Below are 25,584 nucleotides of genomic sequence, written 5' to 3'. Positions count from 1 at the left end.
GGGACAAGCTGGCCCGGGGGCTTATAGCCAAGGTCCAGACCTTGATGGTCACTCCCAAGAGTCTCCGAGGAACATGAAAAGCTACTCTGACAATAAGTCAACTGAAATCTGATTAGTATCAGCACTTTAAAACCACAAGGACTCCAGGGAGGAGGACAGACATGTGTGCGTGCGTGCGCGTGCACACACACACCCAGAGGCGGGGCAGGAGCAGGGAGGGATGCCTGCAGAGCAGGTCAGATGAAACCACCAAGACACAGGTCAAGAGGACAAAGACACTGAGAAACTTGTGGAGGAAAAAGAGCAAAGAATGATCACTACACAGAAAAACCTGCCAGTGGATCCAGTCCTCTGAGAAAGTCATTACAGATTCCCATCAAACCTCCAGGGCTGGCCACTGGCCCCGAGGGAGAAGTGGCCGGAACAATCCTGCCTTTGACACGCTCCCTCTCGGTCAGCTCACCAGGGCCTCTGGGCTCTCTACATGAATTTACAGCTTCAAGTCAGCGTTTCTCACTGACCTTCGCCCATCATCCTGACTTGGACCCTTCCTCCTTCTCAGGCCCTGGTGTCAGGAGGAAGGATGAATTAAGGGCTCTGGACTTCAGGGAGTCACCCTCTGCCTGGCGCAGGAAACGCTGGTGACCGCACGCCACCCAGTGGCCAGTCCCACCAGCTGCTTCCAGGAGAGAGCAGGGATCTGGGGGAAAGGCTCTGGCCTCAGGCTGTAACGGCACCACACAGACTGAGCCAGGTGGGCTGCAAGGCCAGCGCTGGGGTGAGGAGGGGAACAGGGACCAGGCTGGCAGGCAGTTCCTGAGGGGGAGGCACAGATCACCCCCAGAGGGAGTCCCAGCTTCCCGCAGACCTGGCACCCAGGGGCTGAGGGTGGCTGCGTCAGCAGTCAGGCTGTGGAGGGGACCAGAGCCCGCATCTGACTCAGCAGTCCTCAGCAGCCCAGAGCCTTGGGTTTTAAGTAGGGCAGCACTGGCAGTGGATCTGGAAGCAAACAGAAGAATGCGGGGAGGGAGGAGGAGACAGGTGCAGAAGGAAGAGGGCCTGCATCTCACCTTCAGGGATGAGGAAGAGGTGTGGCAAAGAAAGGACCACAGGCTCTGGGGCCAGAGACCTCAGCTCAAATCCTCACAACAGCTCCCCACTGAGAGGTATAAGACTAGTCCCTTGAACAACCTGGGCCTCTGAAATGGGGGTAATACTTGCCACTGTGCAAAGGTAAGAGGATTACATGCCTGACACACAGCAGATCCCCAGTAGGCAGGAGCTACACTTCAGAGAGTAGCCATGTTGGCCAGAAACCACACAGGAATAAAGAAGGCATGGCTAGGGCCAAGAACCTGGTCAGACTGTGATCAGTGACTGGGAGGGAAGAGAGGATATTCAGAAAAGCCTTCTTTCCTTCCCTGTGGCATCCACGGGTCCCGCTTCCTCAGTGACCACGGCAGGAAGTGGGAGGCCACACTCCAGGCTCAGACTGTGGTGAAGGACTCAGCAGGAACATCCCCAGGACAGCTGGCCCTGCCCTACCCAGCCACCTGCCCAGGGTGGGCTGGGAAGGGGGCCGACCCTGCCCAGCGCAGGGTATGACTGAGACTGCAGGGTAGCAGCCCGGGGCGGACGGGGACAGGTGTGGGTCCAGATGTCCAGCCAGACCGGAGCTCCCAAGGGAGGTGTGGACAAGGGAGGCTGGGGCCCTGCTCACCTGGGCCAGCACTGCCATGAACTTTTTCAGGGCTACCAGGCGCTGCCCCTCCAGGACAGAGAATTTGCCCACTTCCACCCGTAGGATGTAGTGCAGTGCAGAATCCAGATCAGCCATGTAGATCTTGGAGCTGAGGACCCAGGAGGCAGAGAGAGAAGGGATGTTAACCACAGGCCAGGGGCTGGGGACGAGCACCCAGCACTACAGGGAGAGAAGGGGAGGGCCACTGCTGATGGTTACAGAGTCCTGTAAGTCAGCACTGGGCTCTGCCACGAACTAGCTCTGTGACCCTGAGTGTATTACCTCTCTGAGCCTTAATTCCTCAATTCTTACAGTAAATAAATAATAAATTGCTCATGGGTAGGTTGCTGAGAGGAATAAATAAAAGCACAAATGTAAACCCCTCAGCAGCTCCTGGCATAAAGCAGGGGTTCCCCTTCCACAGCCTCAGGGCCAGACCCTCCTGTACTCCTTAAAGGTGCTTTTAATCAGGCTGCTTGTGGAAGGTTGAGTTTCGTTCCCTGTTCTGAACAAAGACCCCTAGGGACAGACAGACCAATAGGTGCACCCAAACAACGTGGCTCTGGAAAAGCTGGGCCCTCTTTGAAAGACCAAGGCAGGGCATGGTGGGAGCTGAGGGGTTAGGAGGGGAAGTGGTGTGTTTTTACTTGGGGCCTGATGTCCTTGCAGCTGCCAGGCCTTGGGTAGCAGGTGAGGCTCCATGTCACGCCTCTTGGGCTGATCCCAGCCCCGGGGGAAAGGCTGCAGTTTCCCAGCTGGCTGCCCCACCCCATGCCCATCATACTCGCTTGCGGTCTGGGCTCGGGGTTCTGAAGCAAAGGGCTCGTCATGTGTTGGCTGCTTCTCTACCCCTGCCTCCTGAGGCCTGGCTTCTGGCCTCAGTTCTACAGGGAGCCAGCTCTGGGAGGCAACTCCGTCCGACCTCACCTGTAAAATGAACTGACTACCCCTGCCGTACCTATCTCCTCATGCTGCGGGGAGCCAACGGGGTCAGCTAACGGGGTGAGCACGGTGACCACCTGTGCTCCACCCTCGGGGCAAAGTGCCCTCTCTGGGCCCCACGGTGCTGTGCTGGGTCTCGGTCCCTCTCCATTCTTGTGGTCTGCCTCAAGATGTGGCCCCATGACCAAAGGAGATGATGTATGGAAGGTGCCCAGCACAGAGCCTGGCACCTAAGGCCAGTAAGTGTCTGCTGTTATAATTTGAATGATGTGAATGACCAGAATGTGAATGACCATAATGACTGTTCCCTCTTGTCAGTCTCTCTTTCCTTCTTACCTGATTTACTAAAAATCTCTCCATTAGTACTTTCTACCCTGAAAGTCCTTCATGCTGGGATGCAAAATCCTCTGGAAATCAGATGACCTTTCCCCCAGTTCTCTTGTACAGTCTCCTTGTGGAGGCCACCTTCCTGATTACAGGTCTGAGCTCCCCAGTCAGCCATTTCTACTTGGTATACAGCCGGATGCCAGCGCCAGAGGCTTATAGCCCCATCTCCTGCCCAACGAGCAGGAATTCTACTGCAAGAGCAGAGCCAAGGAGCCTTGGAGAGAAAAGCAGCTTCCTCATGGTTACGTCTGTGCACAAAGATATAGGCTACCCTGGAAGGTAGTGAGCTCTCCAGCACCGGCGGCATTCGAATGAGGCCAGTAACTTCCTAGAAGGGACTGTAAACTTTCTGGGGGAAGGGACTGCATGTCTGTACACATCTGTATTACAGCGCCTACTGTGTCGCAGGTACTCAAAAATATGTGCGGAAGAGACCGTTGCTCGGGTGGGAAGTTGGTTGGAAGGCCACAGATTTTCCTAAACGGATTCTGCTTATTCTTGAATAGCGTTAAGTTTAAGGAACGTGGGCACTGGGAAGTATTCATTCCATTATGGAGGACACACGTAAGTGCTGTGTGGCACCTCCCATGGTCAGCAGAACGGGGCTGGCCACCGGCTAACAGTTGCTTCTCCCACACCACGACGACTCTGCCGTGTATGGTCAGCAGCCAGGGGAGCCCAAAGGCCAAGGCCAGCCCTCGGGGGACTGGAAAGGCATGTGCTAAGCTCAAGACAGGGAACACAGTGTGGTCTGAAGTCGGGGGGTCTGTGATCAGAGGCAAGGGTGGGGGGAGGGAAGGGGGGTGGGAAGTGGGTGTGGCCTTACCGATCTGCGACTTTCCACACAGTGGGAGCGATCATGTGAGCAGTGGTTGGCACAACCTTGGTCGGGACAGACTCCCGGGGGGCCCTGGAGAACCTTTGTAGGTAAGCGGTGTAGAAGGACCTGGATTCCACAAGCCTGTGAGGGAAGAAACCACAGAGGGGAGGCAGTGAGTATGGAGAAACAGATCCCAGGATGAACTCACGTCAGGAGAGCAGGCAGGTGGCTCAACTGACAGAAATGTTTATTGTTTTAATTTATTTTTTAAAGATTTATTTATTTATTTTGGAGAGAAAGAATGAGCACAAGCAGGAGGGGCAGAGGGAGAGGGAGAGAATCCCAGGCAGACTCTGCGCTGAGCGTGGAGCCTGACGTGGGGCTCCATCTCATGACCCCGAGATCAGAACCTGAGCCAAAACCAAGAGTCAGACACGTAACCTACTGTACCATCCAGGCATCCTTGACAGAAGTGTTTGGTAAGAAATATTTGAATCTGGTTCTGTCTCATCCTCAGTGAGGTCAAACCAAGGCACCCAGGCCTCACTTTAGCCTTTCTATTCACCACTCATGCTGCGGAGGGCCTCTCTGACACCAGTCTGAGGTCAAAGTCCCATCTGGAAACACAGCGGGACTGAGGATTCCTCGGCCTGCCCTGGAGGGGCTGCGGGATGGAGCTACTACTGCCCATGGAGGGGATGGCTGGGTCTGACTACCTTCACCAGAGACCAAAGGAGGTGCCTGCTCACAAGCTTGCTCTGAGGTAGCAGAGGTGACATTCCTCCCCAAGGAAGTCAAGGGAGTTTGATACCTGGTTTTCAAAAAAACAGGGAGTAACAACAACAACACTAGAATTCTGGAATCCTTGTACAATCCTTTTGATTTCTTTCTCTTTTCTGATGGCGAGTCCTCAAGGGCAGGCGACACCCCCTCCTGGTCACGGCCGTCTGGAGGGAGGGTGTGAAGACCAGCAGCCGTGTGACGGGACACCCCAGGGGAGCTGGCATCGGGCAGCACTGCTTTCCACTCTGCTGTCCCGGCCCGATGTTTCTTGATGAGCAGATGGCTCAGGAGCAGCGTCGTCACAAACAATTTTCCCCTCCACCAGCTCCAAGTGAGGAAACAAAGCCTCCTCTCCCCACCAGGACTGGCACTATCTGTCCCTGCCTGTCCCCCTGCAGCCCTCAGGCTCCCCCCCACCCCCACAGAATTCCCTGACGAGGCCGGCCCGGTGCTGTTTGGTGACTCGGGCTGGCAAGGGCCAGGGCCCGCCCTGCCCGGCCTCCGTCCAGGATGGCACTAATGGCCCCGCGGAGCAGCTCATTGGGCATCTCAGGCAAGTCTTGAGCTCCCTGGCCCTCGAGCTCCTGCCTGCAGGAGCCAGGCGACATCAATCATCTGCCCAGGGAGGGCACCGAGGCACCATCTGGTGCCATTTAACGGGCCATTCAGCAGCGGGAGCCTGACAGAGGGGCTGCGGCTGGCCTGATTGTTTTCTCTTGGCATTTTGGAACTGGCTATTGTCTAGCTCCTAATGAACTTTTCTGCAATTAGAAAACCAAAGGGAGGGAGGGTCAGGCATATCTGAGTGCCTGCCAGGCCTGCAGCCTGCCAAGGAGACTGTGAACAGAGGACGATGGGGACTAGGGCAGCAGGGGCGATGGTGCAGGAGCAGCGGCGGTGAGTGCACCAGGGGCCTGAGGCCGGACTCCTGAGCTGGGGGCCAGGGCCGTGTGCCTGGCACTGCACCCCCCCCCCCCCCCCGGGCAGGTGGCTGCTTCTCCTGCAGAGGGGACTCCTCAGAGGAACTGCAGGAGAAAGAACTTGGCAGGCTTCTCTAGGCAGGGAAGAAAGGATGCACGCAGGGGGAGAGGAGAGGGGACAGGGAGAGGCACGGCACTCACACGTGGACTCGGGAGGCAGAGCCATTCCGAAACAGCAAGTAGCAAGATGGGAAGTCGGTGACTCCAAACTTGCTCACCACGTCACCCTCTGTGTTCAGGACCCTGCGCACTGCTATGCCCTGGTGCTGGGACAAATCCAGAGTCACCTACAGAGACAGACAGACGTGTCGGGGGTGGGGGCCAGCCACTGGGCAGAGGGAGCCCTGGGCAGGCACCATCCAGACTCTACGCCTTTCAGAGAACGGACGAGTGTGCTGAGTGAGTCTCCCGCCACCAACCACCTCTACCCCACAGGGGATAAGAGTCACACACTGCCCAGGACAAGGGGCCTTGGAACTGTGCACACCACACACCTTGAATTCCCTAGGACAGCGCAATTTAATATAAGTTTCTTTCCAATGAAAGCAATCTGTAGAAGGCATAATAAAATGTGGTTTCATTTTTATTCTTATATTTATAAGGCTTTCTATCTATATTACAAATCAGAAAAACATACTTTGACGTGATTTTATTTTTAGAAAGAAATAAGGGGGAAAATCATTATTACCTAACATTTATTGAGTAGGTATTGGGTGTTTATAGATTGCTTCACTGAATCTTCAAAATAATGGTATGAAACAGGAACTATCATCAGGAGACTGAGCCGGCAGGCACAGTCTACTACGGCTGCCTGGGTTTGCATCCTGCCCCCCCTCCCAAGCCAGCTTCAACCTCCCCTGACTCAATTTCCTTACTTGCAAAATTGGAATAATAACGAACATACCAACCTCAGCGGGCTGTTAAGGGAACCGAAGGGGTTAATTTTATAAAATGTGTAACGGTGACTGGTGCATAGGAGGTATGTAAGTGTTCATTAAAAAAACTAAAATGCCTATTGCACATGGAAACACGGAGGCTGAGCAGTGAAATCAAGTGTTCGGGTGACAGTCTGCAAGCGCCTGAAATGGGCAATAAACCCCAGTTCAATCCGGCTCCAGAGTGTGGGCTCTTGGCTACTGTGCCTCCTGCTTCTCAAACTACCCATCTCTGAGCACTTCTGCGTGGACACAGGATCCCTGCCCCTGGGGACAGGTCGGAGGATATCTGATTCTAATGATCATTTATTAATCACTTCCTCGTGACAGGAATGACCCCAGGCCTGGACTGGGACCCCAGAAGGGTCAGGCAGTCCTTCAGCAAAGCTCCATGCCCCCCCCCATCTCCCTCTGTTTCCCCTCTCGGGGCTCAGATGCCTAGAGAGAGCCCGGACGCTCTGCACTGTGCTTTATGAGTCTCAGGAGGAAAGTCATTCGGAGCTGACAGTGGTGTTTAATTTCATCTCCACCCTCATGCCTCTTCTGTGTCGCTGCATTTCCTTGGGACTTCACCCATGCCTTGGCCCATCCCACCTCAGTACCTGGGAAAAGCCCACAAGGGGCCTAGAGAAGTCTCTGAGCCAGCAGAACAGAGAGCTCCCTGCATTAGGCCAGGGGAATGGGTCTTTAAAAAGCACCTACTCTGTGCCAGCTACCAATCCAGGCCCTTTCCCTAACCCGCCTCGTTTGACTGTGCCAGCAGCGCTCTGAGGAAAGGTAACGATCACTGCTTTCCAGACAGGGAAATGGGGCGTAGGGAAGCTGGGTAACCTGATTACAGACGGATCATCACGGAGTGGAAATTCACGCCTGCCTGTTCTGTTACCTGCTTTACTTCCTCCTGAGGCGCTGCATGACCTCTGATGGCCCCCTCCTGCTCCCAAGCCCCAACTCTGCAGGGGTGGGGCAGTGCGGAAACCACCTGGGCTTGTGGGACTCACAGACCTGGTTCCAAGCCCTGCTCCACCCGTTCACTGCCAGGGGATTTTCAACGTGTTACCTTATTATCAACCTTAACTGTGAAGATTAGCGACTACGTGTGCTGGCACTCTAGTCCAGTGCTCAATGAACAGCAGGTGTTACAGACGCAGTTTCAATGAGGGAGATAAAAAAGAAAGGTTTTCAAACGGAAAGGTCCAGCTCCCACACTTCCCGGGTCCCCCAGCAGGGGTCAGGCCAGTGCTGGGCTAAGAAGCGCACGAGGCCCAGACCCTAGAATTCACCAGAACAGCCCTGCCCATGAACTCATTGGGCTCTCTCCTGATGGCTACCCTGGAGTTGCAGGGACCCTGGGGGCAGCTCACCTCTCTACCCAGGTACGAGCCTTCCTTTTCAAAGATCAGGGCCAGGCAATCTTCGTCATTTCTCGCAAAGAATCCATCGATCTCCTCCAGCCTGCAAGAGACAAGGGCAGCAGGGACCCTCCACAGACCTGCTGGGGACACCAGGTGCGGCTGGCACGGCACTGGGGGCACAGCCACACACACCCCTCCTGTTTCCACTCGGGGCTCCGTGGAGGTCGCCCCCTGCCAGCCCCCCAGGGTGAGTAAGCCAGACCCTTAGTCGCAGGGGATGCTGACTCTGCTACCCCACACGCTGGTTCTCCATTTGGCCCGACTTGTGGATTTGGTTTTTTTCACACTGTCTCTTCTAAGAATCTGAAGTGAGTACGAGGTGGTCTGGGGAGGAGGCTGAGGACGGGAGAGGGGCTTTGAGACCAGGGGTCTCTATGCTCGGGGTAAGGGGAAGGCTCAGTGAATATGGAGCAATGTTTAGTACTCATCAGGCTGGCAGGTGGACCTGACCTGCTGCTTTTGAGAGCTCTTGGAACTGAAAATGCACCATGAAGGATGCGTGTGCATAAGAAAGAGAGAGAGGCAGACACGGTCATTGAAAAATGTAAGTAAGGGGCAGGCTGGTGTGAATGTTTCCTGGAGAGAAGGGGTCTAGTTGCACAGCCCCAAACCATACCGAGACTAACGCTGGGCCCAGGGTCTCCATGGGACCCTCCAGAAGGATGGACAATTGGGCAAATGGATAAAAAAAAAAAAAATCATGGGTTGGATTCAACCCCAACTGACGCGTAGAAGCACAATCTCTCAGCAGGGCTATGGCTTTCGAGAACATCACTAAATCAATGTGCGGGGCCTGGAGCGCCAGCGCCTGCTCCACGAGGCCTCCTCAGGTGCTGGAGGCTGGGCTCCCGCCAGCAGTGCCTGCTGGTACTTGGATTTGTTCCTTCTTGGCAGGAATCCCTGAGGTGGGCTCTACCCTGTCTCGGGTTCTCAGCCGGGAGGGCGAGACCTGGTGTTCTCAATTTGCCCTCTGTGGGAGAGCTAAGGCAAGGCACCGCGCCCCTTCCTCTCCTAGAAGAGGCAATCCTGGAAGCCTGCCTGACAGGCAGATATGGGCCACCAGCCACCGTGCCTGACGCTCTGCGGCACAACAGTCATGTGCCCCACCCCCCCAGTCACAGCCACCGCTCGGAAAGATGACGACTCCCTTTTACAGACAGGGCTCCCTTTGAGCCTCCCTTCTTCCTCCCCATGTCCACTCTCTCTGTGTCCCCTCCGGGTTAGATCATTTGAAGTCCACTGCAACCCCCCACACGTTCCTGAGGACAGGCTGTGAAAAGCAGAGGGAGGTATGGCCTGGAGAACGCCTGCCCAGCTCTTCCCACCCGGCAGGATAGGCCCTTGCACCCCTGTTGGTCCCACGAAGCCAGGGCTCCTCAGGGAGGATCTCCAGCAACAGGAAGTCTTCCACCAGCTGTTCCAGGGCAGCTCTGGGCTCTGGCCCACTGAGGTGTATGCCCCAGAGACAAAGCCCTCTGTATCCCCTAAGCAGCTGTCCTCGCTGTCCTCTCGCCACCAGGCCTGTGATCCTGGCCCACACTGCACCAAGCCTGTCCAGCCCCGAATACCTGGCAGGCTCCAGTGGGGGACAGGCGGGGGGCCACGTGTCACTATGGGACTCCAAGGCGTCAATGAGCCTCTTTCGCAGCGTCTCCACGTCAGCACCAGCCACTGAATGAAGATGGACATGGGGGAGGGGGGCGTATGAGGAGGGAGGGAGAATAATCCCAGCGCCCTTGTCAGCTTCACTGAAACAAAGGGCTGGGGGCACAGGCTAGTTCTGAGAGAAACAGAGCATGAGTCAGTCCTTCTCTTTCACAGCGGTGGGGTGGGGTCTTCTGTGGCCCTAAGTTATACAAGACCACCCATCCCTCAGAGGGCAGGAAACAGTCCGTCAGGCCTGGAGCCCATGAGCGTGTTCCCTGGAGGCTGTCTGGTCTGTCCCTCTGGATGCCAACCTCATTCTGACATGAAGGGTTGGCCTGGGTACACGGTGACCCTCCTCTCTTCCCAGGACCCTGAATGGACCAAAGCAGAAGGGCTTTTCAACCTCCTTTTCCAGAAGGCATCTTTCAGGCTGGCTGGGAAGGCCCTAGGAAAACACAAACTCTGCCCTCACTTGGGAAACTCTTCACTCCGTGCACCTTGCCGGGCTTTCCTCACCTCAGCAGAAACCCAACAGAAAGAAAAGGAAGAAGATATTGACAACTGGAACCAGGACACCCACCTGGCAGTGTTGCTCCTGAGCCATTCTTGGAAAAGGCCTTGAAGAACTAGAAGCAAACACACAGGCAAGAGTCAGTAACACACGGAGCTAAGACCACCACACCAGTGCCAGATGCATCCGTGTCTCAGACCCAGCTGCTTACTAAAGGGGCTGACTTTGAGCAAATCACTTAACTTTTTGAGCCTCAGTTTCCCCATCTTTAAAAGGAGAAAAGGGAGGTATCTGCTCCTGGAGCTGGACGCTGATTCCTGTCCCCACCCCCACGGCTCCGATGCACCCAGGGAAGTGCAGGCCGCAGCTTACACACTCACGAGTGGTGGACGGTCTCTCCGTCTTGAAATGAATGAATGAACATATCCATTGCATGAATGAGTGGATGAGGCAGACTTAACTGATAAAACAAAGTCACTTCATACTTCCCCCAGAAAACGTCAGCTGCCCTTTGAGGCAATCTGTCCTTAGAGGCTGGTGTCTGTCCACGGAGAACTCCCAGCCTGGCTCAGCAGACCCCCATGAAGGAGGGGTGTCCAGGTCAGGTCCTGCTAAAGGGTGGGCCTGAGGCCCTGAAGACACAAGTCTTGTTACAGACAGGTCAATTTAATTTTTTTTTTTTAAAGATTTTATTTATTCATTCGACAGAGATAGAGACAGCCAGAGAGAGAGGGAACACAAGCATGGGGAGTGGGAGAGGAAGAAGCAGGCTCATAGCAGAGGAGCCTGATGTGGGGCTCGATCCCATAACGCCGGGATCACGCCCTGAGCCGAAGGCAGACGCTTAACCGCTGTGCCACCCAGGCGCCCCACAGACAGGTCAATTTAACTCATCACTTTGTCCTCTTTCCCATTTATAAGACACTCCAGGCTCGGCCTTTCACCTCCTTGGGCAAGAGGACAGAGAGAACAAAAGACAACTCGTCAGAATCTGGGCTTCTGCCTAAGTGGCAGGACTGCCATCAGACCTCTGGTCTGTGCTCTCCCAGGCTCAAGAGGGAATAAAGTCTAGTCGTCCTGACAGACAGCCACGTAAGCGTCTGGCAGAGAGCCTGCTGGCCAGGAACAGGATGCTTCCTGAGATCCTCGGGGGCGACCTGTAGCTTCCTTGGGCCTCTGCCTGTGACAGCATGGCCATCTGGCCTTATTCCAAGCTGGTGATTGCCTGCAGGCCCTGGGGTCTACCAGACCTGGGTACAAGACCCGGCTCTGCTACACACCTGCTGTGTGACCTTGGGCAATCCAGTAACCCCTCTGTACCTTCTCATCTTTAAGATGAGGATGCTGCCATCTACCCTGAGGAACTGCTGTGAGGATTCAAAGACGATCTGTCTAAAGTCCTTCTATCTGGTGCATACAGTAAGGGATCAATAAATGTTAACTGCAGGATTATTATCATCCCCTTCCCTTGTTCCCCCTTTTAAACGCTAGGAAACACTGATCGACTAGCCTGATTAGCCATTTGCAGGCAGAACACGAAAATCCGGAGTGGTGGACGGATTGCCCACCTTCCCACCAGAAGAACAACAGAGATGCACAGACGCCACCCATCTTCCCCCCTGCAACCTCCTTCTGCTCCCCCTGCCCTCACCTGGCTCCTAACTCCTGCTAACCGCTTTACTCTCTCTCTTCTTAGACCATCAATATACACTTTTATTCTGGGTGCAAACCATCTGCTGATACATGCCACATATATTTATAATAATGCAGTTACTAAACAAATTTTGTGTGAAATTATGTTATCCTGACACTTGTAAAAATGCTCACCAATTCCCGGAATTGTGGGAATGTAGGGCGGACCCACGCTGCTACGGCTGTTATTTTCGGTGATGAAAAGCAGCAGGGTAACTTTTCTTCGGCCACCAGCTTCTCCCCCAGATCTGAGGAGGTGCCCTTCTGAAGGGGGCTAGCATTCTCTCCTTCAAAAGGCAGACTGCCGGCCCCAGCAAGACTGACCCAGGGGAATGCGGGTACTCGGAGACACAGCCCCTGAGGCGCAGGGCTACGGGAAGGCCTCCCGTGTCCCTCTGTGTACCCCTGTGCTGCCACGTGGCCCTCCCTTCCGTCCTCGGAAGCCTTCCGTCTACCTTCTAGAGGGATGGCAGCACCGGAGCTCTGCTCCCACACTTCATGCTCTTCAGAACTTTCTCCTATCAACCTCTCATTCCCCTTTTCTGCCAGCAACACCCCTAGGCCTACAAATAGATTCCGATCTTCCTAATCTAATTTCTTAAAAAAAAAATAATGAAAATAAAAAGGACAGGAAGGGAGGTGGATGGAACAGAGAGAGGCCCTCCTCCCTCCTCCAGGTACCGCATGTCCCATCTCCTCGGGCTGCCAGACTTCTCGAAGCAGTGTCTGCTCTGCCTCTCCGACTGCCCCTCTCTTCATGCCCATGAGCAGCTGGCTGTGGCTCAGCTGAGCCCCCCGCCCCCTACCCCGGCTCAGCTGACCCCTCTGGCCCCTCCTTGCCTTCTCTGCAGTGTCTGATGTTAGCACCGCCTGCCTTCCCCACATGGCCAGGGTCTGCCATGTTTGTATCACATATTCCTGACACTCTTCTTGGCCTTCATGCTGCCACCTCCCTTGCTTCGCCCAACACTGACCAGGTCTGCTTGGCCACCTTCACGGCCTTCCCCTCGCCCTTGTCCTAGCCTCGCCCCTGACTCCTCTCTTGTGTCCACTGCCCCCACAATCTCTTGCCCCCTGTCTCTCCACCTGCCATGTATCAGCTCTTGACACTCTTTCTGTTTAAAAAGCCCTGGGAGGGGCGCCTGGGTGGTGCAGTCGTTGGGCGTCTGCATTCGGCTCAGGGCGTGATCCCGGCGTTCTGGGATCGAGCCCCACATCAGGCTCCTCTGCTGGGAGCCTGCTTCTTCCTCTCCCACTCCCCCTGCTTGTGTTCCCTCTCTCGCTCGCTGTCTCTCTGTCAACTAAGTGAATAAAATCTTAAAAAAAAAAAAAAAAAAAAAAAAGCCCTGGGAAGTATCGTCACACCAGGGGTCAATCATTGCTTCTGAATGAAGGAGCAAGTGAATGAATGAACAAATGAGCCTACTGTCTGTCTTCCTTGTCAATGTCATGTACTTGGTCTAAACGATTTTCAGTCTGAACCCTTTGTCTCAAGTCCTCACCTGTCCTAGCCTTGTTTACCCCTGGTGCCCTCCACACAGGTGCCAGCCTCCACCCCCCTCCAAGACCGAGTCACCATTCCCCCAACCTGTTTCTCCATCTGTGTTCCTTGTCTCACCCCATGTCCTCTCCCTATTAACCAGACTGGCATCTTCTCCTCCCCCATCTGCCAGTCAGTGGACAAGGTCTGTGAATTTGACCTTTGTGATTCTTCAACAGTCCTCTAGGCCAGCTGCCTTGTCCAGGCCAGGGCTTACCACCTATTTCCTGGACTAATGCAACAGTCCCTACCTGTCCCTCCGTGAGCTCAGAAATGTTAATTTGCTCCATCTTTTCATTCCCCAACTGCTCCTCATTGCCATTTTGCTTAGTGGCACCATTCTGGTCCGATTGTGTCCCTCCTCCTCAAATCTCTTCCATGACTCCAGATTACCCGTGAATAATGTTTAAACTCACAGGCCTTCCAGGATCTGACCCAAACTCTGAAACTTACCTTCCACTGCCCCTCTTCCCTACAGTTCAGCTACGATGGGCCTGAAATCTGAACGTTCTTGAGGACGGGACTATGCTTGGGCATCTGGGCAAGGCCCACAGTATCTAGGATGTAGAAGGACTCAGAAGACATTTGTTCAGTAGAACAGAGAACCTCTGTCCTTTGATCATTGTAGACAGTCATGTGAAAATCATCCTACAATCTAGTCAGGGCACATTTTTGTCCTCCTATTAAAATGCATCCTTCTTAAGTCAGCTGTTGGAGGCGTGTGCCTCACCTGGGGAAACCTCCACAACTCCTTGGGAACAGGTAATTAAGATGTCAGCAGCGAGTTTTCTTTTTTCCAGAAGCGGCCGGCACCTGGTCCCTTTCCTTCCATCCCTTCACACAGGAGCCTCTGCCTTCCCCAACGCTGGTGCTCCTGGAAGACCTCATGTCTCCCCAGAGGCATGAGGTGGGTCTCTACCAATCTGTCAAGAGCAACACCAACATCAACCAGCAACTGCCTTTACCTAGGATCAGATAAGGCTGAATGGAAAGCACGCTTTCCAGTGGTGACCACCGATGACACGGAATGCAAGCTTTTAAAACAAGTTTCAAAGAAAATGACCCAGTCTCCAAACAGCTTACGGTGAGCCCAGGAGGAGCCACATGCCTAACCATTCCTACGCTGGAGGCTGATTGTGGAGGAGGCCAGAGGAGAGCAGGTGACTGCTGACTGGGGGCCCATATCCTTCTTCCAGAGAGAGGCAGGAGTCGCCCTCCCTGACATCTCCCCCGCTCACAAGAGCCACATAAGGTTAACAGCCTAGTGTCTGTACCGTCACAGGGTATCCACCTCCCCGCCCAGAATCCAGGGCCCTGACATTACTGCCCTGCCTCAGCCCTGCTTCAGCCCTGCCTCCGCCCCGCGCATGAACCTCTGCCCCAGCCAGACCAGTCTTCTCAACATGTCACACTCCTGCCCACACAGGGCCTCTGCTCTGACCTCCTCCTCAGCCCGCATTCCTCTTTCCTAGCCCAACTGCATGCATCCTTCGACACCAAGTGGAAGTCCCCTTCTTCCATGCAGTCTCCTGATTTGTGAGAGAGAAAGGGCTCAGTGAGCCCAGGTGAGCACCTCTGGCATCCACTGCATACAGATCACTCACCGTCTGCCCCCAGCAAACACTCACTCACTAGGTGCTGACGGACAGACTGCCGAAACGCAGTGCCCACAGACAAGCCACCGTGAGCTCCAGGGGGTGGCTGAGGGAGGAGACACAACGGTGGGAAGGAAGCCAAGTAACATTAACTGAACTCCAAGTAATACCACACGGTGTCTCGGCACTCTCGTGTGTAAGACCTCACCTCACACTTGGCAACAATCTTATTAGGTACAGATATTATCATCCTATTTTTCACAAAGGGAACTGAGGCCTGTTGCTGAGACACTGTTCAACAACCTTCTGAGTCACATCCAGTACATACAGTAAGCCGTGGAACCAGGATTCGAACCCACATCAATCATCTCAGAATCTTGCAAAGGGGAGACCTCTGTCCTCCCACCCCAATGTTGATGCTCTCTGGAATCTTGATCCCAGCTGGGCAGGCCTTTGGACACAAGGGGTCTTGATGGATGACCCCGAGGACACTCCTGTGGCCCATGGCAAGGCCTCTCCCTGTGAGTTCCAGCCTCTAGGTTCCCTAAGCCGGAACCTGTTGTCAGCTGGTCCCTCCCTCCCTCCCCCACACCTTTGTTTTCTTCCAGCTGAGCTCCAGCTCCAGACTGATGGGCCCCTGACACAGCCAGCCCTGCAGGGCCAGGTGTTTGCTAAACAGGCTGGGCTAGTGGAAGCTCATTGCTCCTGAATGGTGACAAGGGGCAGGAGGCAGAGGAAAGGGACAATGACACATGTACCCGGGGGTGGCCCAGCCTCATGTGTAGGTCTGTCTCCATCACACCAGCAACACGCTCTCTTCCCTTGTTCAACGTGTGCCCTCATCTTACAGTTCTCACAGCCTTTACAGGTAGGAGTGAGGACAGGCCCAACCCCGGGGGTGGGGGGCAGCAGAGAAGCCCAATGGCAGCCAGGCCGACCTCGAGGGTCTGCACTGCTTTCCAGGGAGTCCAGCCATGACACCCACAGGCACACCCGACTCTCCGGAGATCGGCAATGTTTGAGGGGCATTTTCCAAACATTAGAAGCAACCTCGTAGTAAGCTGTAACATCAATTTAGCGAACCACAGCTAGTATTTTAAAAAAATAAGCTGAAAAATAATTAATTTTAAAAAACTAATGGAACAGAAAATAGCAGCGTGTACCGCATTTAGGAAGAATAAATATCGTTTCATGAAACTTTCGTGTTGGCGATCACTTACAAACCAACTTTTGGATCTCACTGTGAAATATATGTATCTTACTGCTTAGGGCCTTAGAGTAGAGACCCAGCGCAAGCTAGAACCACTTGCCCCCTGGGCCAGAGTCCTGAGGACAGGGCTCTGAGGGCCTCTCCCTGCTGGCACTGAACTGCCAGGCCCAGCCAGGCACTGCCTGTGTGGAGGCTGGGGAAGGTCAAGACGACCAGCCCAGGGCCCTCCCAGCTCGGGGCCCTCTCAGCTCCCCTCCCACAGCCAGCTGGGCGGTGCAGGAGATGATTAATCACTGGAGGCAGCCGGGCTGCGTGTGCTGCGTGACTTGGGTAGGCGCTGGGAGCGTCGGGACCTCCCGACTGCCTGAGCCGCCTCCCTCACAGCCAGGTGGAAACACCAAGCCTCCGGGTGCCAGGTCCCACAGAAGCTGCCCTCGTCCCCCCGGATGTCCTGACCCGGCCCTGGCACCAATGCCAAACCTGTTCCAAGGGGGCTGGACCCCCATGGCCAGACTTCACTGGGAGGAGTATCAGCCTGTGAACAAGGATTCTTCCAGACACATTGGTCTTCCCACAGCTTCCCGCACAGGGCTGCTCACCCTGGCTCAGCAAAAGCAACAGAGATCCTCGTCCTCCCCTGGACAGTAATTTTGAATATTTTCAGTTACATGTTTTGTGACGAGGATAAAAGCAAAGCAATGGCCCTGCCAGGAAGGCCTTTTACTGAAAGGAGAGGACTTATAAGCAATCTCTTTACTGGCACCTCTACATGATACGGCAGGAGCTGCTCCCCAGACCAACCTGATCTCAGCTAAACCTGGGGTCTAGGCCTGACCCCAAGTGGGAACAAGAATGTAGTGGGGAGGGGCGCCTGGGTGGCACAGCGGTTAAGCGTCTGCCTTCGGCTCAGGGCGTGATCCTGGCGTTCTGGGATGGAGCCCCACATCAGGCTCCTCCGCTATGAGCCTGCTTCTTCCTCTCCCACTCCCCCTGCTTGTGTTCCCTCTCTTGCTGGCTGTCTCTCTCTCTGTCGAATAAATAAATCAAATCTTTAAAAAAAAAAAAAAAAGAATGTAGTGGGGAGCCCTCTCAGTCTGTGGGAATCTCGAGCCCAGCAGGATTTCACTGGGCATGAGGAATAGAAAGGTCACATGGAGTTCAAGCCGGACATTCTTGCTGGAGCCTGGAGTCTGGCTTTCCAGACAAATTCTCTTGAGTAACTAGGCTGAGATCCGGCTCATGGTTCTGCTTGGAACTTGAGGCCCCTGAGCTCAGATATCTTGTTCAGGGGACAGTGCTTGGCATTTTAGCTTTCAGAGGCCCTTCCAGATTATTCTTAGTGGTTATAGTGGAAATGTTTTTCTAGATGCCATTCTGGTAGAAGGAGCCTAATTATAGCTGGAGGTAGGGAGAGAGATTCTGATTCTTTAATTTGGAAGCAAACTAATTGGATTACAGCTGGGCCTGAGCCCTGGGGAGGGCACTGAGTATAACTGCACAGCCTTGCCATCCTCGGCTTCCCAGAGCCTCCTATTTGAGAGCCTTGGAAGTTGTTCAGATGTTAATTAAGCTGTTGATGCCCCACAGTGAGCAGGTTGTCAGGCAAGGCCTCACTGGAGAGCTCACACTACTTTCAGCCAGAGCTGGGGTGACAAAGCCCTCATGTGTTGGGTGTGATGACTCCCGTGATGGGGATCCCTGCTGCCTGAGGCACTGGCATTTGACCATGGGGTGAGGCTACCCTGACAGGTCATTTCTGAGCTACTGGGACTCAAGGCACTTGCCGGATGAGGATGAAGCTCACTGGTATTTTCTGGGAGATCATCAGGCCCCCTGAATCTGATCCTGACCATGGGTGGGTCAGAGCCTGAATTGGGTTTTATAGGGTTAGATCAGGTCTCTAAGGCTGGGAGGACAGGAGGGAGAGGAACTGGAAAAAGGCCCTTGGCAGCTGGGGGTTCTCACCAGCCCAGGTGATAACCATCTCATGGCTCCAATCAGAGCAGCTGAAATTAGCCCATCGCAACTCCCCTCCCCTGCCACAGCCCCCTCCTTTTTAAAGGGCAGAACTTGCCAGACCAAATGAGCTTCCCACTTCACATCCCTTTCTGCCTCTACAAGAGGTGTCATCGCATCAAGCACAGGGACAGCGCTCTGGCCGCTGTGACTGAAGCAGATCAAGCCCAGAAGCATGGGAGGACCCCACAGAGCTCTGATGCCAGGGAAGCACGGGGCAGCTGGCAACAGGCCCCACGGGCACCTCCCCTGCTTGCCCCTGCTCTCCCCACCCTCTCACGCACCCTCACGGTCGGGAAGCCGGGGATGTTGAAGTCTCTGCAGATCGCGCTGTTGGTCTCATCAGCACAGTCCAGGGCAGCAAGATTCAGGGCCGGTCTCCAGTCTGAAAGGAAAAGAAAAACAATTAGGTAAGTAAGAGGGGCTGGCACTTCTGCCTGCTTACCTCCCCCATGCCACACTTCACCCACACCAATGCCCAGAGCACCTGCCCTTAAGGCTCTCATGAGAAAGGTCATCCCTTCCTCAGGAAGGATCTCTGAGATACTCTGGCCATTCTGCACTTAGCCCGTGCTTTGGACCTGGCTATGTAGCACAAGCAATGCTCTCCTGTAATGGCATCTGTGATCCTCCATTAATCTGAGGTGGGCAAGGGGCACAGAGGCAGCAGGGGCTGAAGAAAGATGTGAGATGAGCTTGAACCCCTAGGGGAAAAACCCCGACATGGCCTCTGTCCCTGCTGCCCTCTAGAGAGCATCAGTTCCAGAAGGGTGAAGAGCATGCCTCAGGAGGTTTAGAACTCCCCAGCGGATGCTCAGGAAGGTCTCTGCAGCCAGAGGTGCTGGCAATCAGCCTACTTGCATGGGTGGCACACAGGGGTGAGGACTGGCTCTCCCGCCAGAGAGAGAGAGGCAGGGAGCCCAGGGGAGGAAGGGAAAGGCACCTGGAATCTAGAAACCACCGGGAAAGAAGCCCTGAGGCCAGAGTCTGGCAGGAGATGAAAAGTTCCTGGAGCTGCCTGGGCACCCTGCTCCTGCAACAGGCCCCGGGCTGCAGGCCTCCCTCTGCTGAAACTCACTTGCAGAGGAAATAATGGCACCATGCTGGGCCACAGCCCAAGATGTGTGAAACAGAAAACAGCCTTCTCTACCAGGCAGGCCCCCTGAGCTCTGTTCCGGGTCAGGTGCCCCTAGGGCACCGACTAAAGTTCCCCATGACAATGAGGCTGCTTCAGCCAAACCACACACAGCGCGGGGTGGCAAGGGACTGGTGCCCGCACGTGGCACACAGCTCTGATGGGGTGCGGACACCGGGCAGGCCAGCCCTGGGGACCGAGCGCGGGCTTCACCGGAAGGGGAGAAATCGAGTGGAAGTTTGCAGTCAGTTGACGGGGCCCGCATGAGCAACACGCTCAGAGCCCTGCTTGGGTCTCCTCCACCGTTAGACGCCTGTCCGTCCCTAGGAGCCCCTTCATTTTTGCATCCTCGCTGGCCGGCTTCCCTGCTGTGCAGCACACACACGAGGCACTCCGAGACCGCTGACCACATGACACAGCTGACCGAGGCCCGGGCCCGGCTCAAAGCATCTGCAGGACTGCAATGGTGGCTCTCAGCTCTGCCTCCGCCTCGGGGGCCAGCTGGGGCCGAAGGTGACACCATCACCTGTGAAGGCCCGCGAGAGGAGCTGCCCCGGATCACAGGCAAGAGCACCCCAGCATCCTTCTGTGGCTTCTTCCCTGCCCGAGGGAGGCCTGGGCGGGACAGGGAGACCCAGGTCAGCCCCTATGGCCAGCTGGCACGCTGTAGGCGTGGCTCCGTCTGTTCTGCATCTCAGGCTCTGGTCACTTTGTGCAGGGAGACCCACGGCAGAGACTTGGCGCCTCTCAAAAGAGTAAGTCAATTAGACAAAAGGGTGGAAGAGGAACAATTTCTTGTCCTTCCATCAGGGAGGGCCACTGGCAGGGGTCTCACAAAGCCACCTGACAGGGTGACCAAGGACTGCAGGCCTCAACTGCCCCTCTCTTCTCCGAGAGTACAGGCCGCCATCCCTTGGGCCAGAGTCAGTGCCCATTGCCACAGGGGCATGAAGACTGAAGGGACAGGCAGGGGACAGAACAGGGAGCTAGTGCTCAGGGGGCACCCATGGTACCCCCTAGATGATCTCTCTCCACTCCTGCCCCTGCAGAGGGGCACCATCTCCCCCCACTCCCACCCCCACGCCACAAAAGCAACTAAAGGCTCCAAGTTGTCCAGGGCTACCAGACTCAAACCCACTTCTCTCCCCTCGCCACCTCGCCAGGGGCAGGGTATTACCCTTCTATTTTTGCCCTTTGCTCTGATCACAATCTTCCCCCTGAAAGAGAGAATGGCAAAAACAATGCCTTCTTCAAGTGACGTGATTCCTTAACTCAAGCACCCAGTCACTATCATAGACTCGGCTCTTAGATGATGATGTTTTATGTACCGAGAGTTTAAGCAGAGTGTGTAGTGTGCCTAACCTACCGCATTCAATGTGTAACTACCCTCGGGGGAAAGGCAGAAGCTATTATCTCCAGACCTGCTTTCCTCCCCTGTAAAAGAACATTGGAGAACAATGCCCAAGGCACACTGCATCAGTGGTAAACCTGGGATCTGAACCTCTGGTCTCAAGAGGGCCCAAGACAGAGAGCTGCTTCCCAATCAGGACAGCCAGGGAGGATAGGCTAGAGCAGGGTGTTAGTAGTGGGAACCAGGGGGAAAGGGGATGCCTGGGAATTATCAGCCCCTTGCTCCTGGGTAGCTCTTTGACTCCTTATCTTTATACCTTGATTCCCTGTCATCCATGAAATGGAACTGGGGCCTCTTCTAACCATACCCCAGGTACTGGGGAGGGGGAGGGGGAGGCTGGGGCCAGTCAGGTGCTGAGAGTCCTGGCTATCGAATGTTTCTCAGGAATATCAGTGTCAATACCTTAATGAACCATAATGACATGTAAAGTTCTGGTTTGATACTAATCACCATGGGCCTGACCATTCACTCTAGTCATAGTACAAGGAATGGAAAGGACCCTTATGTGGGTGCTCTGCTGGGGGGGTGCTCAGTTGACGGGGCCCGCATGAGCAACACGCTCAGAGCCCTGCTTGAGCCCAGCAAAGCTGCATTGAAGTGAAGTGCACTGCTGTCAAAGAGGAACAGAACTGGGCGAGGGAGGCTTTTTAAAGTGTCAGGTGACTTAAACACCACAACCTGCAGGCTTAACCCCTAACATCAGCACTATCAGCCCAGCCCTTCTCTTGGGGAGAAAAAAGTCTCCTGGTGCAATTACTGCCCTGGCAAAGTCCTTTCTCTATTAACAGCAGAGTAAATGAGCAAATGGAGAGCAGAAGGGTGGGGACACAGGCCTAACTGGGAAATCTATGGTCTCTGGGGTGGTGCGTGAAGAGACACCCTGTAGTGGGGGGGGGGGGGGTCTTGGGCTCCTTCTGGAGTCAGAGGCAGTATCCCTGCCCCCAGTCACCACTCCTGGAAGGGGCATGGACCCAGGGTCACACAACTTGCTTATAGCTATAAGTGGCCAAAGCACCCTGAGCTCCACATGTCTCCTTTCTGGGCCTCGTGGGTCAAACGGGGACCAGGATAGATGGTCTCTCCTGTCCTTTCCAGCTCGAACAACTGTTCAAGTGCTGGATCGCAAACAACTCTCAGCAAGAAAAATGGCCATGAGTCCTCCCGTGTTAAGAAGCTCCTATTAAGACAGAGGCCAGACCCATCCAAACCACCAAGAGCTAGTCAAGTGGTCAGAACCAGACCTCCATGCAAGTCTCCAGGAGTCCTCCCCACGGAGTTAGCCCGTGCCCTGCCATCACCACCACATCGCTTCCTCCCTGTTGCAGACTTCTGGGCAGTGAGGTCATGGGATAGATAAAATGCCTTCCCTGGCCTCCACACCTGGCTGACACCCTGGGCCTGAGTCCAGAAGAGCCACAGCGCCAGCAGAAGGCTTGGTCACTACATTCTCATTTGGAATCCTGTGAGGCTCATACCACTGGCCTGCGTGAGTGTTCAGTGGGCTCCTACCCTGGGCCAGGCTCCGCACTAAGGTGTTCACAAGGGTACAAGAGAGGTGGTCTACACCATGGAAAAGAACAGAAGGCAAACCACCACTGTTCAGTGTCACCCAAACATCCATGCCTTATAAATGTCATCTCCATGGCTTGGCAGAGGCCCTTTTCCCACCTGGAGTACTCCTCCTGCTTTGCCCACCTCTCCACCTGCCTAGGTTCTAGGGAGAAAGAGACGGCTTCAAGAACCTCCTCTAGGGGCGCCTGGGTGGCACAGCGGTTAAGCGTCTGCCTTTGGCTCAGGGCGTTATGGGATTGAGCCCCACATCAGGCTCCTCTGCTAGGAGCCTGCTTCTTCCTCTCCCACTCCCCCTGCTTGTGTTCCCTCTCTCTCTGGCTGTCTCTGTCAAATAAATAAAATAAAATCTTTAAAAAAAAAAAAAAAAAGAACCTCCTCTAACATCTGTACAAACTCGGGCAAGTTACTTATCTGTAAAAAACAAAAAACCATCGATTGCTCAGATATTTTCTCATAAAGGTATGTAATAGTGGCCTGTAAAGGCTCTTAGCAAAGTGCATAAGGCAAGTGTATAATAAATAACTGCTTAAATTAAGGCCTGGTGACAGATTGGCCATCCGAGACTTCGCCCTGCCCTGAGTTCCTACAAGAAACGGTTGAACCACTCCTTTGGCCTTTTTCAAACACAGCTTCTCACTGTTGCCAACTTTCCTGCTGTGCGGCTGTGCGTAGCTCATTTCCCAAACTGCAATGTCAACAATGTTCTGCATACAGAGGTCACTTAACAAATATTTACAGATTGATTAGCCAGTGAAGAGTAATGAAGATCTAAGATGAACACAATCAATTTCCCAAACATATGGCAACACAAGAAGAGCCATGCTGGAATACAGGAAGGGATGAGCCAGGTCTTTAGAAGCCAGCGTTCTGGCCCAAGGCAACAAGTGCCCCAGAGAACCCCTCCCACAAGTCACTGAACAAATGAGCCCTAGCCAGTCAGATGAAATGCCTGAGGCCAGCTAGGCAGGGTTGCAAAACGTTTCTCCCCCCTAATGACTTTTCATATTCTCACTCCTCCTACCCCGGGTACTCCTACCATTGGCAGAAGGCAGGGGGCACACTCCAACAGGCCCTGGGGTGGCGTTCGAGCCCTCTGCTGGCCCACAACCATTTTTTCAAGAAACCTCAGTAATACAGAGGTGATGTGAGAACAACCCTGGCTTCTCAGCAGGGCCTCACCCTTGGATGGGAGTGGGGGCATTCTTTATCATCACAGGCTGACACCAGATTCGACTGGTGCTCCCCCTCAACACGATCTTGTTAAGGGGGCTGACCCATCCCTGTGGCTCTTGGGAGACCTCTGGTTCCCACCTCAATTTCCTACTTCCCATTGACTGTGGTTCATCTCCACAGACTGATGCTTCCATTGTCCTTCCTGGAGATTAAGTTTCGATTTGCATTTTTTAGGGGAAGATTATCACTCCATGCACTAGGGCAAGACCCCTTTTGGAAGCGGCAACCCTCACCCAGGAGTAAGCTGGGTCAGTGTCTGGCTATGCAATTCATTGGAAAACTCTGGGTTGCAAGAGGCCAAACACATGAGTCAGCTAGAAGCTAACCCTTCCCTCTAGCATTCTTAAATTATAAGAATCTTCTAGATTGAGTTCATCTGTAGCCATTAGAGACCTCTCATAGCCTCAAGGTGGAAACTGACCTGGGGATTTTTATGATTTTCAGGCCCATAAGGTTCCCTGAACACCTAATGTCCTCTCGGGTGTTCCAGTTCCATGTTCAACACTCTTCCTCCCCCTCGCCCTGACCAGATGTGTTGATATCACCGAAACAGTGTGAAGAGCTGCTGAGAAATGGCACATTTGGGTGATGGGACCAAAGAGGCATGCAGACAAGTGTCTACATGTGCACTGGAGGTAAAATGGTTTATCAGTTATGTTAAAAAGAACTTCCCAGTACCATATGGCTAACAGATGCATACATCTTTCCATCTGGCCACTTCAGGAACCACTATGCAAGCTGCCCAGGGGAAGCCGTAGCCTGAGTTTGAAAACCAACACCTACAGGGGCGCCTGGGTGGCACAGCAGTTAAAGCGTCTGCCTTCGGCTCAGGGCGTGATCCCAGCGTTATGGGATCGAGCCCCACATCAGGCTTCTCCGCTAGGAGCCTGCTTCTTCCTCTCCCACTCCCCCTGCTCGTGTTCCCTCTCTCGCTGGCTGTCTCTATCTCTGTCAAATAAATAAATAAAATCTTAAAAAAAAAAGAAAAGAAAAGAAAACCAACACCTACAAATGCACTATTCCACCACGAATAGTTGAGCTGATAAGAAATACCAGGGGCGCCTGGTTGGCTTAGTTGGTGAAGCATCTGCCTTCAGCTCAGGTCATGATCCCAGGGTCCTGGGATCAAGCCCCATGTTGGGCTCCAGGCTCAGCAGCTAGTCTGCTTCTCCCTCTCTCTCTGACCTCTCCCAGGCTTGTGCTCTCGCTCTCTCTCAAATGAATTAAAAAAAAAAAATCTTAAAAAAAAAAAAAAAGAAATACCAACAGCACAGCAAGGAAACAACAGCTCCAGTTCTCTCGCTAGGAAAGGACTATTCCCTAAGATGCCCACAGCCCTCATTCAGGGATAATTTCCAGTCAGAAGCCAAGCGAGGGCCCTAGCACCACAATCAGGAAGTAGCTTCATTCAGAGGCAGCAAATCAGAACCAAATCACTACTACCACACCCACCAAACACCCACTATCTGGGCTAGGCAGCTGTGTGACACCACAGAGATCCTTAAATTCTGGAAAGGAAACTGAGATAATACATGTCATGTACTTACCCGGGAAGGTGTCAGATATATAGTAAGCGCTTGTAAATAATTAATTACTATTATTACCATATTTTTTCCGTTCTAGTCTTAAGTTGTTTTTTTTTTTTAATTTACCATTTCTGTAATAGAGTATGCCTTTAAATCTCTCTCTGTACATTCAGTGGTCTTGTTATCTCTCTACCCCTCATGCTGTTAGTAAATGAACGGTATGTCTCACAACTGAGGGGCTTAGAATCAAGGAACTATGGTGCGAGTGGTCGGGCCACTGAGTAGGCACATGGAGGAGGGCCAAACACACAAGAGGCTGCCTTCAGTTTGGCTTCTGGGTTCATGGGTTAAACAGAAGGGTCTGAGAGAGTGCATGGCCAGGGGTAAAGAGAGGATGTGGCCCAGAAGGTAAGGAGCTGGAGGCAGCAGGTCAGGAGAGGCCTAGAACCCACATAGGAAAACTCTGTCTCAAAAGTAAAGCTGAGAAAAAGAC

At 53.9% G+C, this 25,584-nt stretch overlaps 1 protein-coding gene across 2 annotated transcripts in view; it reads right to left on the bottom strand.

The window, feature by feature from the left end:
• Positions 1-25,584, bottom strand: part of QSOX1 (quiescin sulfhydryl oxidase 1) — a 35,270-nt gene that overhangs the window by 8,857 nt on the left and 829 nt on the right. For both annotated transcript variants that reach the window (XM_087858212.1, XM_045811367.2), the window contains exons 2-8: positions 18,499-18,599; positions 10,231-10,276; positions 9,572-9,674; positions 7,953-8,043; positions 5,795-5,940; positions 3,897-4,031; positions 1,721-1,850 (exon numbers count right to left, since the gene is read on the bottom strand). In XM_087858212.1, coding sequence (XP_087714338.1) covers positions 1,721-1,850; positions 3,897-4,031; positions 5,795-5,940; positions 7,953-8,043; positions 9,572-9,674; positions 10,231-10,276; positions 18,499-18,599 — 752 coding nt within the window. The remainder of the gene's footprint in view (positions 1-1,720; positions 1,851-3,896; positions 4,032-5,794; positions 5,941-7,952; positions 8,044-9,571; positions 9,675-10,230; positions 10,277-18,498; positions 18,600-25,584) is intronic.

The sequence above is a fragment of the Ursus americanus genome, chromosome 2 (genome assembly GCF_024610735.1).
Source record: "Ursus americanus isolate L20-20 chromosome 2, mUrsAme1.1.p, whole genome shotgun sequence".
Taxonomy (NCBI): Eukaryota; Metazoa; Chordata; class Mammalia; order Carnivora; family Ursidae; genus Ursus; species Ursus americanus.
Note: the sequence above shows the minus strand (reverse complement) of the source record. Positions and strands in the feature narration are given on the sequence as shown.